General features: G+C 47.8%; 1 protein-coding gene across 2 annotated transcripts in view; it reads left to right on the plus strand.

The window, feature by feature from the left end:
• klf15 (Kruppel like factor 15) overlaps positions 1 to 15,986 on the plus strand; it is a 44,062-nt gene extending 28,076 nt beyond the window's left edge. For both annotated transcript variants that reach the window (XM_072473103.1, XM_072473104.1), the window contains exon 3: positions 13,694 to 15,986. In XM_072473103.1, the coding sequence (XP_072329204.1) occupies positions 13,694 to 13,862 (169 nt within the window). In that variant the 3' untranslated portion in view covers positions 13,863 to 15,986. The remainder of the gene's footprint in view (positions 1 to 13,693) is intronic.
• Positions 15,987 to 16,852: the final 866 nt, after the last annotated feature.

The following is a 16,852-nucleotide window of genomic DNA, read 5'->3' on the forward strand; positions in this document are numbered from 1 at the left end:
GGCAAGCATGCCGTATGCCTTCTTGACTACCTTCTCCACCTGTATTGCCCCTTTCAGTGACCTGTGAACCTGTACACCTAGATCTCTCTGACTTTCAATACTCTTGAGGGTTCTACCATTCACTGTATATTCCCTTCCTGCATTAGACCTTCCAAAATGCATTACCTCACATTTGTCCGGATTAAACCCCATCTGCCATCTCTCCGCCCAAGTCTCCAAACGATCTAAATCCTGCTTTATCCTCTGACAGTCCTCATCGCTATCCGCAATTCCACCAACCTTTGTGTCGTCTGCAAACTTACTAATCAGACCAGTTACATTTTCTTCCAAATCATTTATATATACTACAAACAGCAAAGGTCCCAGCACTGATCTCTGCAGAACACCACTAATCACAGCCCTCCAATTAGAAAAGTACCCTTCCATTGCTACTCTCTGCCTTCTATGACCTAGCCAGTTCTGTATCCACCTTGCCAGCTCACCCCTGATCCCGTGTGACTTCACCTTTTGTACCAGTCTACCATGAGGGACCTTGTCAAAGGCCTTACTGAAGTCCATATAGATAACATCCACTGCCCTACCTGCCTCAATCATCTTTGTGACCTCTTCGAAAAACTCTACCATGACCTCCCCTTCACAAAACCATGCTGCCTCTCACTAATACGTCCATTTGCTTCCAAATGGGAGTAGATCCTGTCTCGAAGAATTCTCTCCGTAATATCCCTACCACTGATGTAAGGCTCACCGGCCTGTAGTTCCCTGGATTATCCTTGCTACCCTTCTTAAACAAAGGAACAACATTGGCTATTCTCCAGTCCTCCGGGACATCACCTGAAGACAGTGAGGATCCAAAGATTTCTGTCAAGGCCTCAGCAATTTCCTCTCTAGCCTCCTTCAGTATTCTGGGGTAGATCCCATCAGGCCCTGGGGACTTATCTACCTTAATATTTTTCAAGACGCCCAACACCTAGTCTTTTTGGATCTCGATGTGACCCAGGCTATCTACACACCCTTCTCCAGACTCAATATCCACCAATTCCTTCTTTTTGGTGAATACTGATGCAAAGTATTCATTCAGTACCTCGCCCATTTCCTCTGGCTTCACACATAGATTCCCTTGCCTATCCTTCAGTGGGCCAACCCTTTCCCTGGCTAACCTCTTGCTTTTTATGTATGTGTAAAAAGCCTTGGGATTTTCCTTAACCCTATTTGCCAATGACTTTTCGTGACCACTTTTAGCCCTCCTGACTCCTTGTGTAAGTTCCTTCCTACTTTCCTTAGATTCCACGCAGGCTTCGTCTGTTCCCAGCCTTCTAGCCCTGACAAATGCCTGCTTTTTCTTTTTGACGAGGCCTACAATATCTCTCGTTATCCAAGGTTCCCGAAATTTGCCGTGTTCATCCTTCTTCCTCACAGGAACATGCCGGTCCTGAATTCCTTTCAACTGACACTTGAAAGCCTCCCACATGTCAGATGTTGATTTACCCTCAAACATCCGCCCCCCAATCTATGTTCTTCAGTTCCCGCCTAATATTGTTAAAATTAGCCTTGCCCCAGTTGTCCTGTCCAGCTTTTCTTCTGGCAGCTAAAGGTTGCTAAGCAAAGACGTCTACTTCTCGGCAGTCATTTACTTTTCACTACCGTAATCCTCTCTAAGCTACCCCCTCTCCCTAGATGAAAACACTATGAAGCAGGCACAAGATTGCAACCCAGTAAAGCAATGTGAGATTGTGGAGTCCATGGGCAGAATCTCCACAGGACGACGCTCTCCCATCACTGCAGGAGTTCCTCAGGGGAATGTCCTAGGCCCAACTATAGCTATCTTCAGCTGCTTCATCAATGACCTCCCTTCCATCATAAGGTCAGAAGTGCACAATGGTCAGCACCATTCGCGACTCCTCAGATACTGAAGCAGTCCCTGTCCAAATGCAGCAAGACCCGGACAATATCCAGGCTCGGGGCTGACAAGTGGCAAGTTACATTGCACCACACAAGTGCCAGGCAATGACCATCTCCTGCAAGAGAGAATCTAACCACCGCCCCTTGACATTCAATGGCGTTACCATCGCTGAATCTCCCACAATTAACATCCTGGGGGTTACCATTGATCAGAAACTGAACTGGACCCAGCCACATTAATACTGTGGCTACCAGAGCAGGTCAAAGGCTAGAAATCCTACTCGCCTCCTGACCCCCAAAGCCTGTCCACCACCTACAAGGCACAAGTCAGGAGTGTGATGGAATACTCTCCACTTGCCTGGATGAGTGCAGCTCCAACAACACTCAAGAAGCTCAACACCATCCAGGACAAAGCAGCCCCGCTTGATTGCTCCCCCTTCCACGAACGTTCAAACCCTTCACCACCGACGCACAGTGGCAGCCGTGTGTACCATCTACTAGATACACTGCAGTAACTCACCAAGGTTCCTTCGACAGAACCTTCCAAATCTACCACCTCCTGAAGGGCAACTAGGGCTGGGCGATAAATGTGGGCCTAACCAGCGACACCCACATCCTGTAGATGAACTTCTTTTTAAAGTAGGGATCCTAGCTTCAGCGACCTTGTGGATGGGAGAATGCAGGATGCTGCCATTGTACTAACACCAGTCGTTATGGCTCAATTGCATTCTGCATTTACTGAGGGTGACGGGTAAGGCATTGGAGGGAGATGGGAACAGGGTGAATGGGATGGGACTGGTATACAAGTCTGCTTTTGAGAAGCAAATCGGGGAACAAATCCGTAAATTAGGTCACTTGAACATTCCGCCAGTTTACGGCCCAGCTGTAAATTCATTTTGAATTCAGCAGTTAGCTCACAATACAGGCTGGGCCGATTCCCAAACCCTCTGATGGTGAAACAGTTCATGGAACACAGGACCTCTCGACTGGGAGTGCAAGCGGAGTTTTAACTGATTACCTTTTGAGGATTGGCGAAGATTCAGATGAAACTTTCTCTTGGGTGATTGAATGAATGTGGAAGAGTCCACAACAGGAAAGAATGTATGTCCAGACTCCTCCAGATCTCTACTCTTTATGGGTTCTGCTCCATCATCCACCATTGCCTGGGCCATGGGCCCTATCTTCTGGAATATTCCCCCAAACGTCTCGACCCCTGTACCCTCTGTCCCGTTTAAACACTGCCTCTATTGACCCAAGCTCTATTGACCTGGGACTTTGATGTTGTGACCATTTCGGAGACATGGATAGAGCAGGGACAGGAATGGTTGTTGCAGGTGCCGGGGTTTAGATATTTCAGTAAGCTCAGGGAAGGTGGTAAAAGAGGGGGAGGGGTGGCATTGTTAGTCAAGGACAGTATTACGGTGGCAGGAAGGACGTTTGATGAGGACTCGTTTACTGAGGTAGCATGGGCTGAGGTTAGAAACAGGAAAGGAAAGGTCACCCTGTTAGGGGTTTTCTATAGGACTCCGAAAAGTTCCAGAGATGTAGAGGAAAGGATTGCAAAGATGATTCTGGATAGGAGCGAAAGCAACAGGGTAGTTGTTATGGGGGACTTTAACTTTCCAAATATTGACTGGAAACGCTATAGTTCGAGTACTTTAGATGGGTCTGTTTTTGTCCAATGTGTGCAGGAGCGTTTCCTGACACAGTATGTAGATAGGCCAATGAGAGGCGAGGCCATATTGGATTTGGTACTGGGTAATGAACCAGGACAGGTGTTAGATTTGGAGGTAGGTGAGCACTTTGGTGATAGTGACCACAATTCGATTACGTTTACTTTAGTGATGCAAAGGGATAGATATATACTGCAGGGCAAGAGTTATATCTGGGGGAAAGGCAATTATGATGCGATGAGGCAAGACTTAGGATGCATTGGATGGAGAGGAAAACTGCAGGGGATGGGCACAATGGAAATGTGGAGCTTGTTCAAGGAACAGCTACTGCGTGTCCTTGATAAGTATGTACCTGTCAGGCAGGGAGGAAGTGGTCGAGCGAGGGAACCGTGGTTTACCAAAGCAGTCAAAACACTTGTCAAGAGGAAGAAGGAGACTTATGTAAAGATGAGACATGAAGGTTCAGTTAGGGTGCTCTAGAGTTACAAGTTAGCTAGGAAGGACCTAAAGAGAGAGCTAAGAAGAGCCAGGAGGGGCCATGAGAAGTCTTTGGCAGGTAGGATCAAGGATAACCCTAAAGCTTTCTATAGATATGTCAGGAATAAAAGAATGACTAGGGTAAGAGTAGGGCCAGTCAAGGACAGTTGTGGGAAGTTGTGCGTGGAGTCCGAGGAGATAGGAGAGGTGCTAAATGAATATTTTTCGTCAGTATTCACACAGGAAAAAGACAATGTTGTCGAGGAGAACACTGAGATTCAGGCTACTAGGCTACAGGCTACAGGCTTCCCATACCAGCCTCCCCAACAGGTGCCGGAATGTGGCGACTAGGGGCTTTTCACAGTAACTTCATTTGAAGCCTACTTGTGACAATAAACAATTTTCATTTCATTTCATTTTCATTTTCATTTCATTACTAGACTAGAAGGGCTTGAGGTTCATAAGGAGGAGATGTTAGCAATTTTCTGGAAAGTGTGAAAATAGATAAGTCCCCTGGGCCAGATGGGATTTATCCCAGGATTCTCTGGGAAGCTAGGAGGAGATTGCTGAGCCTTTGGCTTTGATCTTTAAGTCATCTTTGTCTACAGGAATAGTGCCAGAAGACTGGAGGATAGCAAATGTTGTCCCCTTGTTCAAGGAGGGGAGTAGAGACAACCCCGCTAACTATAGACCAGTGAGCCTTACTTCTGTTGCGGGCAAAGTCCTGGAAAGGTTTATAAGAGATAGGATGTATAATCATCTGGAAAGGAATAATTTGATTAGAGATAGTCAACACGGTTTTGTGAAGGGTAGGTCGTGCCTCACAAACTTTATTGAGTTCTTTTAGAAGGTGACCAAACAGGTGGATGAGGGTAAAGCAGTTGATGTGGTTTAAATGGATTTCAGTAAAGCTTTTGATAAGGTTCCCCATGGTAGGCTACTGCAGAAAATACGGAGGCATGGGATTCAGGGTGATTTAGCAGTTTGGATCAGAAATTGGCTAGCTGGAAGAAGACAAAGGGTGGTGGTTGATGGGAAGTGTTCAGACTGGAGTCCAGTTACTAGTGGTGTACCACAAGGATCTGTTTTGGGGCCACTGCTGTTTGTCATTTTTATAAATTACCTGGAGGAGGGCGTAGAAGGATGAGTGAGTAAATTTGCAGATGACACTAAAGTTGGTGGAGTTGTGGACAGTGCGGAAGGGTGTTACAAGTTACAGAGGGACATCGATAAGCTGCAGCGCTGGGCTGAGAGGTGGCAAATGGAGGTTAATGCAGAAAAGTGTGAGGTGATTCATTTTGGAAGGAATAACAGGAAGACAGAGTACTGGGCTAATGGTAAGGTTCTTGGCGGTGTGGATGAGCAGAGAGATCTCGGTGTCCATGTACATAGATCCCTGAAAGTTGCCACCCAGGTTGAGAGGGTTGTTAAGAAGGCGTACGGTGTGTTAGCTTTTATTGGTAGAGGGATTGAGTTTAGGAGCTAAGAGGTCATGTTGCAGCTATACAATACTCTGGTGCGGCCGCATTTGGAGTATTGCGTGCAATTCTGGTCGCCGCATTATAGGAAGGATGTGGAAGCATTGGAAAGGAGATTTACCAGAATGTTGCCTGGTATGGAGGGAAGATCTTATCAGGAAAGGCTGAGGGACCTGAGGCTCTTTTCGTTAGAGAGAAGAAGGTTAAGAGGTGACTTAATTGAGGCATACACGATGATCAGAGGATTAGATAGGGTGGACAGTCAGAGCCTTTTTCCTAGCACGAGGGGACATAGCTTTAAATTGAGGGGAGATAGATATAGGACAGATGTCAGAGGTAGGTTCTTTACTCAGAGAGTAGTAAGGGTGTGGAATGCCCTGCCTGCAACAGTAGTGGACTCGCCAACACTAAGGGCATTCAAATAGATAGACATATGGACAATAAGGGAATAGTGTAGATGGGCTTTAGAGTGGTTTCACAGGTCGGCGCAACATCGAGGGCCGAAGGGCCTGTACTGCGCTGTAATGTTCTATGTTCTGTGTTCTAAGCTTTTGGTAATTTGCGATAATAGTTTATGTGGTTGGTTGTGAATCTTTGTTTGATAATTGTTCCTGTGCAACACCTTGGGACATTTTATTACGTTGTAGGTGCTATATAAATGTCAGTTCCCTTTCCCCTTTCAGTGATGTTGGATTAGAAGTTTTTCAATTTTTGTTGTTGTAGCACAGCCTCTTCCTGTAACATCCTCCTCCATCTTACCCCCAATATCTTTTGTGAAAGAAGGACTTACAGTTATAAACCAAGTTTAACATCCTCACATTGTCTCAAGGTGCTTTATAGTCAATAAAGCACTTTTGAAGTGTGGGCAGGATTGTAATGTAGGAAGCACACAGTATTGTAACGTAGGATTGTAATGTCGGAAGCACACAGACAGATAGTGCACAGCAAGATCCCACAACAACAACCTGATAATGACTCATATATTGCCTGAGGGATAAATTTTGGCCGGCACGATGGGGCGATCCATTCCTCTTCAAGGGGCGCCATGGAATATTTTACATCCACCTTTGATTTAATGTCTCATCTGAAACACCGTGCGGGACCCCCTCAGTACTGACCCTCTGACAGTGCGGCACTCCCTCAGTACTGACCCTCTCACAGTGCGGCACTCCCTCAGCACTGACCTTCTGACAGTGCAGCACTCCCTCAGTACTGACCTTCTGACAGTGCAGCACTCCCTCAGTACTGACCCTCTGACAGTGCAGCGCTCCCTCAGTACTGACCCTCTGACAGTGCAGCACTCCCTCAGTACTGACCCTCTGACAGTGCAGCACTCCCTCAATACTGACCCACTGACAGTGCAGCACTCCCTCAGTACTGACCCTCTGACAGTGCTGCACTCCCTCAGTACTGACCCTCTGACAGTGCGGCACTCCCTCAGCACTGACCATCTGACAGTGCAGCGCTCCCTCAGTACTGACCCTCTGACAGTGCAGCACTCCCTCAGTACTGACCCTCTGACAGTGCAGCACTCCCTCAGTACTGACCCTCTGACAGTGCAGCACTCCCTCAGTACTGACCCTTTGACAGTGCAGCACTCCCTCAGTACTGACCCTCTGACAGTGCAGCGCTCCCTCAGTACTGACCCACTGACAGTGCAGCGCTCCCTCAGTACTGACCCTCTGACAGTGCAGCACTCCCTCAGTACTGACCCTCTGACAGTGCAGCAGTCCCTCAGTACTGACCCTCTGACAGTGCAGCACTCCCTCAGTACTGACCCTCTGCGGTATAGCCCTCCTTCAGTACTGACCCTCTGACAGTGCAGCACTCCCTCAGTACTGACCCTCTGACAGTGCAGCACTCCCTCAGTACTGACCCTCTGCGGTATAGCCCTCCTTCAGTACCGCAGCAGGGACTTCGGCCTAGATTAGATGATGTGGTCAAGTCACTATTTGTAGTGAAATTGTTGGTGTTCTTCTTTCCACACCAGTTATAATTTTGCTGCTGTAGCTTCAGGGAAATGACATCCCTACTGTACCTGAGGGAATTCATCACAAATTATTACATTGAGTTTATATTAAAGGGTGAACTGAGAGAGGGTCTCTCTCCACTAGTGATTATCTTTGGGGTGGTTGTCGTCAAATTATCACCAATAGAAATGGTGAGGATCTGATTTGAGGAAATAATTTTCCCCATTGAATATTTGAAAAATGGACAAACTTTTTCCCATGAATTTATCACCCCTTGGGCCTAGCTACTGTTGTTAAAAACAAGCCCCATTTGGGGTGAAGCCTGGGTTAATTTTAGGACAAAGTCCAGAAACCTTTACCTTCTCTCTGTGAAACCAACACGATCTGCAGTGACTCAAAACGCAGCAATTTACTCAACTCACGGTCGCCACAATGTCCTTTGAAAAACGGACCACGCAGGAATAAAGACTATTCCGTCAGATCGGTCAATGTGCTGATTGCCGGCTGACTCGATGTCTTTTACTGTTTTATTCCGTAACTCAACAACCCTTTGGCTGAAACAATGTCATCGTTTATTTGGGTTTCTTTGAAGTTTGAAAGGTTCCCCACCCTGGTCAGTTTCCCCAGGATAGCCTTCGTCCATTCCCACCGCCAACTGGAATTTTTCAGAAGCATTGCCGCAAAAAACTCTGCAAGAGCAAAAATACAATGTTTCCCCCAGGCATGGGGTTTCCGACACCTGGAACCAATTTGGTTCCCATTCTCTGAAACTATCCCAAAGGGCAGCCACTGGCTTTAATGGACTTGGGAGTCTGGCCAGTTGGCACCAAGTGGAGGTTGAGAGAGCAGATAGAATGTAGACCCGTGTAGAATATCAATGAAGGTCACCACACTTAGATTGTCATGATCTTTGAGATGATAACACTGAACGTTTCGAGACCTCCTGTTCACCAAAAGACCCTTATGAAAGAGAAACTTGCATTTATTTAGCGCTTTGCATGGCCACCAGATGTCTGAAAGCACTTTACAGCCAATGAGGCAATATTGAAGTGCAGACAGCCAATTTGTACACGGTAAGATCCCACAAACAGCAATGTGATATTGACCAGAAAATCTTCATTTTTTGTGTGACGTCGATTGAAGGATAAATATTGGTCGGGACACTGGGCAAACTCCCCTGCTCTTCCGATAATGCCATGGGACTTGTTCCAACTACCCAAGCCAGCAGATTAAAGATGGCACCTCCAACAGTGTAGCACTCCCCTCAGCGCAGGGTCAGTCTTGACCTTGTGTTGAAATCCTGGAGTGGTACGTGAAGTTGGAACCGTTTTGGATTCCGAGAGCAGAGTACAGCCAATCCAGCCACAGCTGACCCCAAAGATAGTTGGAGGCAATTCAGAAAAGAGTTATACGGATGATTCTTGAGTATCAGAGGGTTTACGTGTATTGTATGAATGTCCTTCCGAAGATTGAGCTTTTCAGGCTATTCCCGATCACACTGTTCCTGAGGTTTACTCCACTTGTCGCTTTCCCACTTCACCAAGCTCCTGAAAAGCTTTGTAGGAGAACTCAACTTCAAATTGCCTGGAATTCCAAACCTTGATGTTTTTTCTGTTGGTTACGGGGGTTTTGTTTAACGTTTCCATAGCGATATTATAAATATTGAGCAATTTCAATGGCCAAACTAATTTCCCTCATGTCCTTAAATTTATTTATTAATTTATTGAGTGTCGCGGGTTAGGCCCATTCCTAGTTGACCTCGAGGAGGCAGTGTTGAGTTGACTTCTCACCTTTGCAGTCCAGGAGGTGTTGACAGAGTCGGGAAGAGATTTGGAAGCCAGAAAATCTTTTGAAAGCCAGAGTGAGGATTTTCAAATGGAGGTGTTGATGGACCAGGAAGTGATGTCAGTCAGTGAGCACGGTGGGGATCGGAGAATCGGATTGGATATCAGTTAGGATACAGGCAGCAGAGTTTTAAATTGGGTCGGGTTTGTGGTGGACGGGAGGCAGTAGAGCATCGGAATGAAGCCGAAAATGTTGGAATACATAGAAAACATAGGAGGAGGCCATTCGGCCCTTCGAGTCTGCTCCGTCATTCATTCTGATCATGGCCGATCATCCAACTCAAAATCCTGATCCCCCCCCCCCCCCCCCCCCTCCGCAAATCCTTTGATCCCCTTCTCTCTTAAGTGCCAAATCTAACTGCTTCTAGAAAACATGACTGGATTCTCCGATTTTGAGGCCATGTCCGGAGCATGTGTCTAGTCTTACGACCAAAAAGTCGGCTCCGCCCCCGCACCGATGGTCCGCCCGGTGGGAGGGGGGGTAGCAGCCGCGCCACGTAAAGCCCCATACAGATATGGAGAATTGCCGGGTCCGTGGCCGCGCCCGGCTGTGACCGGCGGCGTCTACGCTGTACAACATGGCACCGGCCGCACGCGGACCCGACCTGCCAGATAGTGCCCCCCGCCGAAGCCCCCTCGCCACCCCAGCCCCCTCCGAAGCCCCCTCGCCACCCCAGCCCCCTCCGAAGCCGCCTGTCCAGCAGAACAGTCCCCCCCCCCCCCCCAACTGGACTGTGCCAGCGCTGGACACTGTCCGCAGCCGCCACGCGAGGTTGATGAAACCTCAGAGCACACGTGTCCTACGCCGTCGGGAATCCAGCCCATTGGGTGAAGCACCTGGGGAGGGCCGTCCCGAGGCCGTGCGGCACACTCGCCGATGATGCCGTTTTGGAGGAGGCAGAGTATCTAAAAAAACGGCACCGCCCCGATTTTGGTATCAAAATGGATTCTCCGGCCAATCGCCGAATGCGATTTCGCCATCGGCAATCTGAGAATCCAGCCCTCAATGTTTTGGCCTCAAACACTTCCTGTGGTAACGAATTCCACAGACTCACCACTCTCTGGGTGAAGAAACATCTCATCTCTGTCCTAAATGGCCTCCCCCGTATCCTCAGACTGGGACCCTTGGCTCTGGACACACCCACCATCAGGAACATCCTTCCTGCGTCTACCCTGTCCAGTCCTGTTAGAATTTTATAGGTTTTATCTGAGATTCCCCCCCCTCCCTCAATTCTTCTAACCGACTCAATTTCTCGTCATACATAAGTCCTGGCACCCCAGGAATCAATTTGATAGACCTTCGCTGCACTCCCTCTAGACCAGAACATTCTTCCTCAGATAAGGAGACCAAAACCGTACACAATATTCCAGGTGTGGCCTCACCAAGACCCTGTATAATTGCAGCAACACATCCCTGCTCCTGTACTCGAAACCTCTCGCTATGAAGGCCAACATACCATTTGCCTTCTTTACCGCCTGCTGTACCTGCATGCTTACCTTCAGTGACTGGTGTATGAGGACACCCAGGTCTCGTTGCACACTCCCCTCTCCTAAATGCCATTCAGATAATAATCTGCCCCCTGTTTTCGCTACCAAATCGGGATAACTTCACATTCTCCAAATCATACCGCATCTGCCATGCATGTGCCCACTCACTCAAGTTGTTCAAATCACACTGAAGCATCTCTGCATCCTCCTCACAGCTCACCCTCCCACTCAACTTGGTGTCATCTGCAAATTTAGAAATGTTACATTTTGTTCCCTCATCTAAATCATGTTGTGAATAGTTGGGGTCCCAGCACCGATCCCTGCGGTACCCCATTAGTCACTGCCTGTCATTTGGAAAAAGACCCGTTAATTCAGATGGAATGCAATGTTGAAAAATGTGAGGTTATCCATTTTGGTAGGAATAACAGCAAAAGGGATTATTATTTAAATGCTAAAATATTAAAACATGCTGCTGTGCAGAGAGACCTGGGTGTGCTAGTACATGAGTCGCAAAAAGTTGGTTTACAGGTGCAACAGGTGATTAAGAAGGTAAATGGAATTTTGTCCTTCATTGCTAGAGGGGTGGAGTTCAAGACTAGGGAGGTTATGCTGCAATTGTATAAGGTGTTAGTGAGGCCACACCTGGAGTAATGTGTTCAGTTTTGGTCTCCTTACTTGAGAAATGACGTACTGGCACTGGAGGGTGTGCAGAGGAGATTCACTAGGTTAATCCTAGAGTTGAAGGGGTTGGATTACGAGGAGAGGTTGAGTAGACTGGGTCTGTACTCGTTGGAATTTAGAAGGATGAGGGGGGATCTTATAGAAACATACAAGATTATGAAGGGAATAGATAGGATAGATGCGGGCAGGTTGTTTCCACTGGCCGGTGAAAGCAGAACTAGGGGGCATAGTCTCAAAATAAGGGTTGTGAATCTATGGAATTCCTTGCCCAGTGAAGCAGTAGAGGCTCCTTCATTAAATGTTTTAAAGATAAAGATAGATAGTTTTTTGAAGAATAAAGGGATTAAGGGTTATGGTGTTCGGGCCGGAAAGTGGAGCTGAGTCCACAAAAGATCAGCCATGATCTCATTGAATGGCGGAGCAGGCTCGAGGGGCCAGGTGGCCGACTCCTGCTCCTAGTTCTTATGTTCTTATGTTTTTATTCCAATTCTTTGTTTTTTGTCTGCCAACCAGTTTTCTATCCATCTCAATACACTACCCCAATCCCATGCTCTTTAATTTTACACACTAATCCCTTATGAGGAACTTTGTCAAAAGCCTTCTAAAGTCCAAATAAACCAAATCCACTGCCCCCCCCCCCCATCAACTCTTCTCGTTACATCCTCAAAGAATTCCAGTAGATTTTTCGAGCATGATTTCCCTTCATAAATCCAGGCTGACTGGTACAAATCTGCCACTGCTTTCTAAGTGCTCTGCTATAAAATCTTTGATAATGAATTCTAGAATTTTCTTCACTACCGACATCAGGTTTACTGGTCCATAATTCCCCTGTTTTCTCTCTATCTCAGTTACATTAGCCACCCTCCAATCTGCAGGGACAGTTCCAGAGTGTATAGAATCCCGGAAGGTGACCACCAATGCATCCACTGTTTCCAGAGACACCTCCTTAAGCTCTCTGGGATGTAGATTCTCAGGCCCTGGGGATTTATCCGCCTTCAGTCCCATCGATTTCCCCAACACCATTTCCCTACTAATATTGATCTCCCTCAGTTCCTCCCTCTCACTAAACCCCGCATTCCCCAACATTTCTGGTATGTTATTTGTGTCCTCCTTTGTGAAGACAGAACCAAAGTGTGTATTTTAGTTGCTCAGCCATTTCTTTTTTTCCCATTCTAATTTCCCCTGTTTCTGACTGTGAGGAACCTACATTTATCTTCACCAATCTGTTTCTCTTAGGTACCGAGACAAAGTCGGACAGTCAGTTTTTATGTTCCCTACAACATGCTCTTGTACTTAATTTTCCCTTAATCAATCCCTTGGTTCTCCTTTGCTGAATTTTAAACTGCCATTTCTGGGTGGAGGGGGCTTTCTGTCGCGGGGGGGGGGTCCCCCGATTTGTGAGGGGGGCCCCTGATTTTGGGAGGAACACCCTATTTGGGGGGGTTCAGGTGAGACCGGACTTGGGGAAAGGGGATAACTCAGAAGATGTGGAGTTGGGGGGTGGGTTTGCATGCCAGGTGGGGTGTTGGAGGGAGGGTTCACGATACGGGGCGGGGGGGGGGGGGTACAGTTGTGAGACCTCTCTAGCGGGCTACCCACTCAAAATGGCGGCCCAATAGCGTGTTTCCCGCGTGTTTCCCTTGTGTTCCTCACCATGCATAAATTTGCATGGCGCGGGCAATTGAATTGTTGGGAGAGAAAATCGGTTCCAATTCACCTCCGGTGGGAGAACATAGGGCGGGTTTCTTCCTCCTGCCGCAAGCACGTCATGGGCGAGCCGCGTACAATGGAGAACTCCATTGAGCTCTGGTGGGGTTCTCCGATCACCGGGCGGACGCAGCCGGAGAATCCCGGCCACAGTCTCCCAAACGGAGAATCTCGCCCAAGGTTTATTTGGATCATTCTGGGGATGGCCTGGGTCTCCTTGTTCTAGACTCCCCCCTCCCGGGGAAATAGTTTCTCTGTCGACTCCTCTTCAGTCAACTGAAATAGCTCGATGCAGTCGCCCCTTGACCCTAATCTGTGCAGCCTGTCCCCACTATTAAAACCTTTAGGTCTCCTGTGTCCTTAAGCCGAAACCCAGAAAAATAGCGCCTTCTAACCAAGAGCTGGTAAAACTGGACGCTGGAAGAGGAGATAGCTGACCACTGATGACTGTCTAAACATTTGATTCTTTGCTTCAGGTTTTCAAGGTCCGACGAGCTGTCCAGACACAGACGTTCGCACTCCGGAGTTAAGCCGTACCAGTGTGCAGTTTGTGAAAAGAAGTTTGCTCGCAGCGACCACCTGTCCAAACACATCAAGGTCCATCGGTTCCCCAGAACAGGTCGCACAGTCCGGCCCATAAACTGACCACCCTGGACACTGACTGGGAAGTAGCCAAGAGCTGCACCTGATCTTCAATTGGGCTGAAGGGGCAAAGGGGTGGGGCTGGAGAAACTCAGAGAGATATTGCGGCAGAAATGCATGGTTTTACTCAAGCCCATCACCTTCAGGATTCTGCACCGTGACCCATGGAGTGACCCATGGAGTGACCCATGGAGTGACCCATGGAGTGACCCATGGAGTGACCCATGGAGTGACCCATGGAGTGACCCATGGAGTGACCCATGGAGTGACCCATGGAGTGACCCATGGAGTGACCTCGGCAGCGACCTCGGAAGTGACCAGCGTGAACAGGATTAACCCTTTTGTCTCAAAGCTGCCGTGAGGTGATGGATTCAAGATGGCCGTTTCCTGCCACCGATAGGATTCCTTAAACTAAGACCTCTGTCCTAGGAACTCTCCTTTAACTAACACCGCACTAGCCAAACCCCTGATGGAAGGGTCCACAGGTTGTGTTCCTCAGTAAAGCTTTTCTTGTTAATGCGCATGGAACGATTGGACATTTTAAAGTTCATCATTCAACTGAGGTTCACTACAAGGCCTCATTTTACACCGTGAGCTGTGGATTGTGAGAGCGATGCTCCCAAAGTACACTTCAGATTATCTACTTGGCTATTTTGGGGGGACATTGTCTCGGAAATGCATGAACAAGGCAGCAAAAATTCACGTTTTCTCTTAATTTTAAACATGTCTTTTTGGAAAAAAACCATAGTACCCCAAATCTGCCGGACTGTGGGGAAAGAGCAGGGTAACTGGCACTCAACTCTTTCAAAGAGCTAGCAGAGAGACACTTGGCCCAATGGCCTTCTTCATTGCAGTATTTTTTGATGATATTGATATTGTCATGCAGTGACTCTGACTCTGGGCCCATAACCTTATGGTTGTGAGTTTTAATCTTACCCTCACAGGTTGTGAAATTGAATTCAAAAAATCTGGTGATTTGTGGGCTCGAATCAGAATAAAATGACCATGGAAGTTGCTGGTCTGTGATCTGGTCACGAGTGGACTTCAGGGAGGTAATTGGCCTGAGCCAGACTGACTTGGATGTAACTCCAGAACGACGTTAAATATGACCGACTTTTAAGCTGCATTGGTACAGCTCCTTTTGCAATCTCAGGAGTTACCAAAATGTATTCCAAACCAATTAAGTTCTTTTTAGAAGTGTGTCACTGTAGTAATGGAGGAAACTCGGGTCAGTTTGCACACAGCAAGATCCCACGCAAAGCAATGCAATGATGACCAATGATGTTGGTTGAGGGATAAATACTGACAGTGCAGCGCTCCCTCAGTACTGACCCTCTGACAGAGCAGCCCTCCCTCAGTACTGACCCTCTGACAGTGCAGCACTCCATCAGTCCTGACCCACTGACAGTGCGGCACTCCCTCAGTACTGACCCTCTGACAGTGCAGCACTCCCTCAGTACTGACCCTCTGACAGTGCAGCGTTCCCTCAGTACTGACCCTCTGACAGTGCAGCGTTCCCTCAGTACTGACCCTCTGACAGTGCAGCACTCCCTCAGTACTGACCCTCTGACAGTGCAGCACTCCCTCAGTACCGACCCTCTGACAGTGCAGTACTCCCTCAGTACCGACCCTCTGTCAGTGCAGCACTCCCTCAGTACTGACCCTCTGACAGTGCAGCACTCCCTCAGTACTGACCCTCTGACAGTGCGGCACTCCCTCAGTATCGACCCTCTGACAGTGCAGCACTCCCTCAGTACCGACCCTCTGACAGTGCAGCACTCCCTCAGTACTGACCCTCTGACAGTGCGGCACTCCCTCAGTACTGACCCTCTGACAGTGCAGCACTCCCTCAGTACCGACCCTCTGACAGTGCAGCACTCCCTCAGTACCGACCCTCTGACAGTGCAGCACACCCTCAGTACTGACCCTCTGACAGTGCAGCACACCCTCAGTACTGACCCCCTGACAGTGCTGCAGTGGGAGACTCAGTCTGGATTATGGCCAAAGTTACTAGGGTGGGACTTGAACCACCATCTATCTGACTTCAGTGGAGAAAGAGAGTGCCAACACCAAGCGACGTCTGAGACTTCCTGATTTGAGGTGTGATTGCCAGTAACTTCATGGCCAGTGATTAGTAACTTCATGGCCAGTGATTGCTGGAATGGAGGGGGACTGAATCTTCTCAGGTAACTTGAGATTTTCAAGCGTTGTGATCTTGACCACTTTTGAAAATATAAAGCTCACTTTTGCATCAAACCCACACCTGTTGGGACCATTTTTCTGTCGCTGAATCGCTAACTCTCAACCTAGTTAGTACCTCATAAAACAGTGCTGGAGATTGGCCTCTGTTAAATACTAGCATTGTTCTGTTGCCTGGGAGACACGGTTGATTGTCCAAGGTCCCATTCTCCTCCAGTGCTGGGGCAGCCAATAGGTTTGAACCATGTTTCCCACTGCTGACCTTGCTTGTTCCTGCCGGGAACTCCATCCGAGTACGGGTTTAATTATTAATGTGTAAAGTCTTCAAATGACCTTTCAGAAATTGTAGATAGCAGCCTGGCTGAATAATATTCACTCTGATGGTGATGGAGTGCTTTGTATTTATATCGATGCTTATCAGCTTTCTCTAAACATCTCAAAGTGCCTTATCGGCAATAAATGACTTTGAAGTGTCCAGGCTTGTTATGTAGGTGGGTGTGGCCACCATTTTGTGCACAGCATGATCCCTGACACAGCAAAGTGGCGAATGAATCGATGGTGTTGGTTGATGCTAAAATGGTGACCAGGACACCAAGGAGAGCTTCCCTGATCTTAGTGGGAGTTCCTCAAGGCCTTTCAAGTTCACCATTGACTTTCCGACCCTCCCTTTCTTTCTGCATTATTCTAAAAATATCCACACACTTAAATCTATTCAGCATGTTACTTATTTTGCCAGTATGTTTGATATTAAACAAAAGTAATGAAAAGTTTGCAATGATCCAAAGTTTCCAAGT

Source organism: Scyliorhinus torazame, chromosome 13 (genome assembly GCF_047496885.1).
Source record: "Scyliorhinus torazame isolate Kashiwa2021f chromosome 13, sScyTor2.1, whole genome shotgun sequence".
Taxonomy (NCBI): Eukaryota; Metazoa; Chordata; class Chondrichthyes; order Carcharhiniformes; family Scyliorhinidae; genus Scyliorhinus; species Scyliorhinus torazame.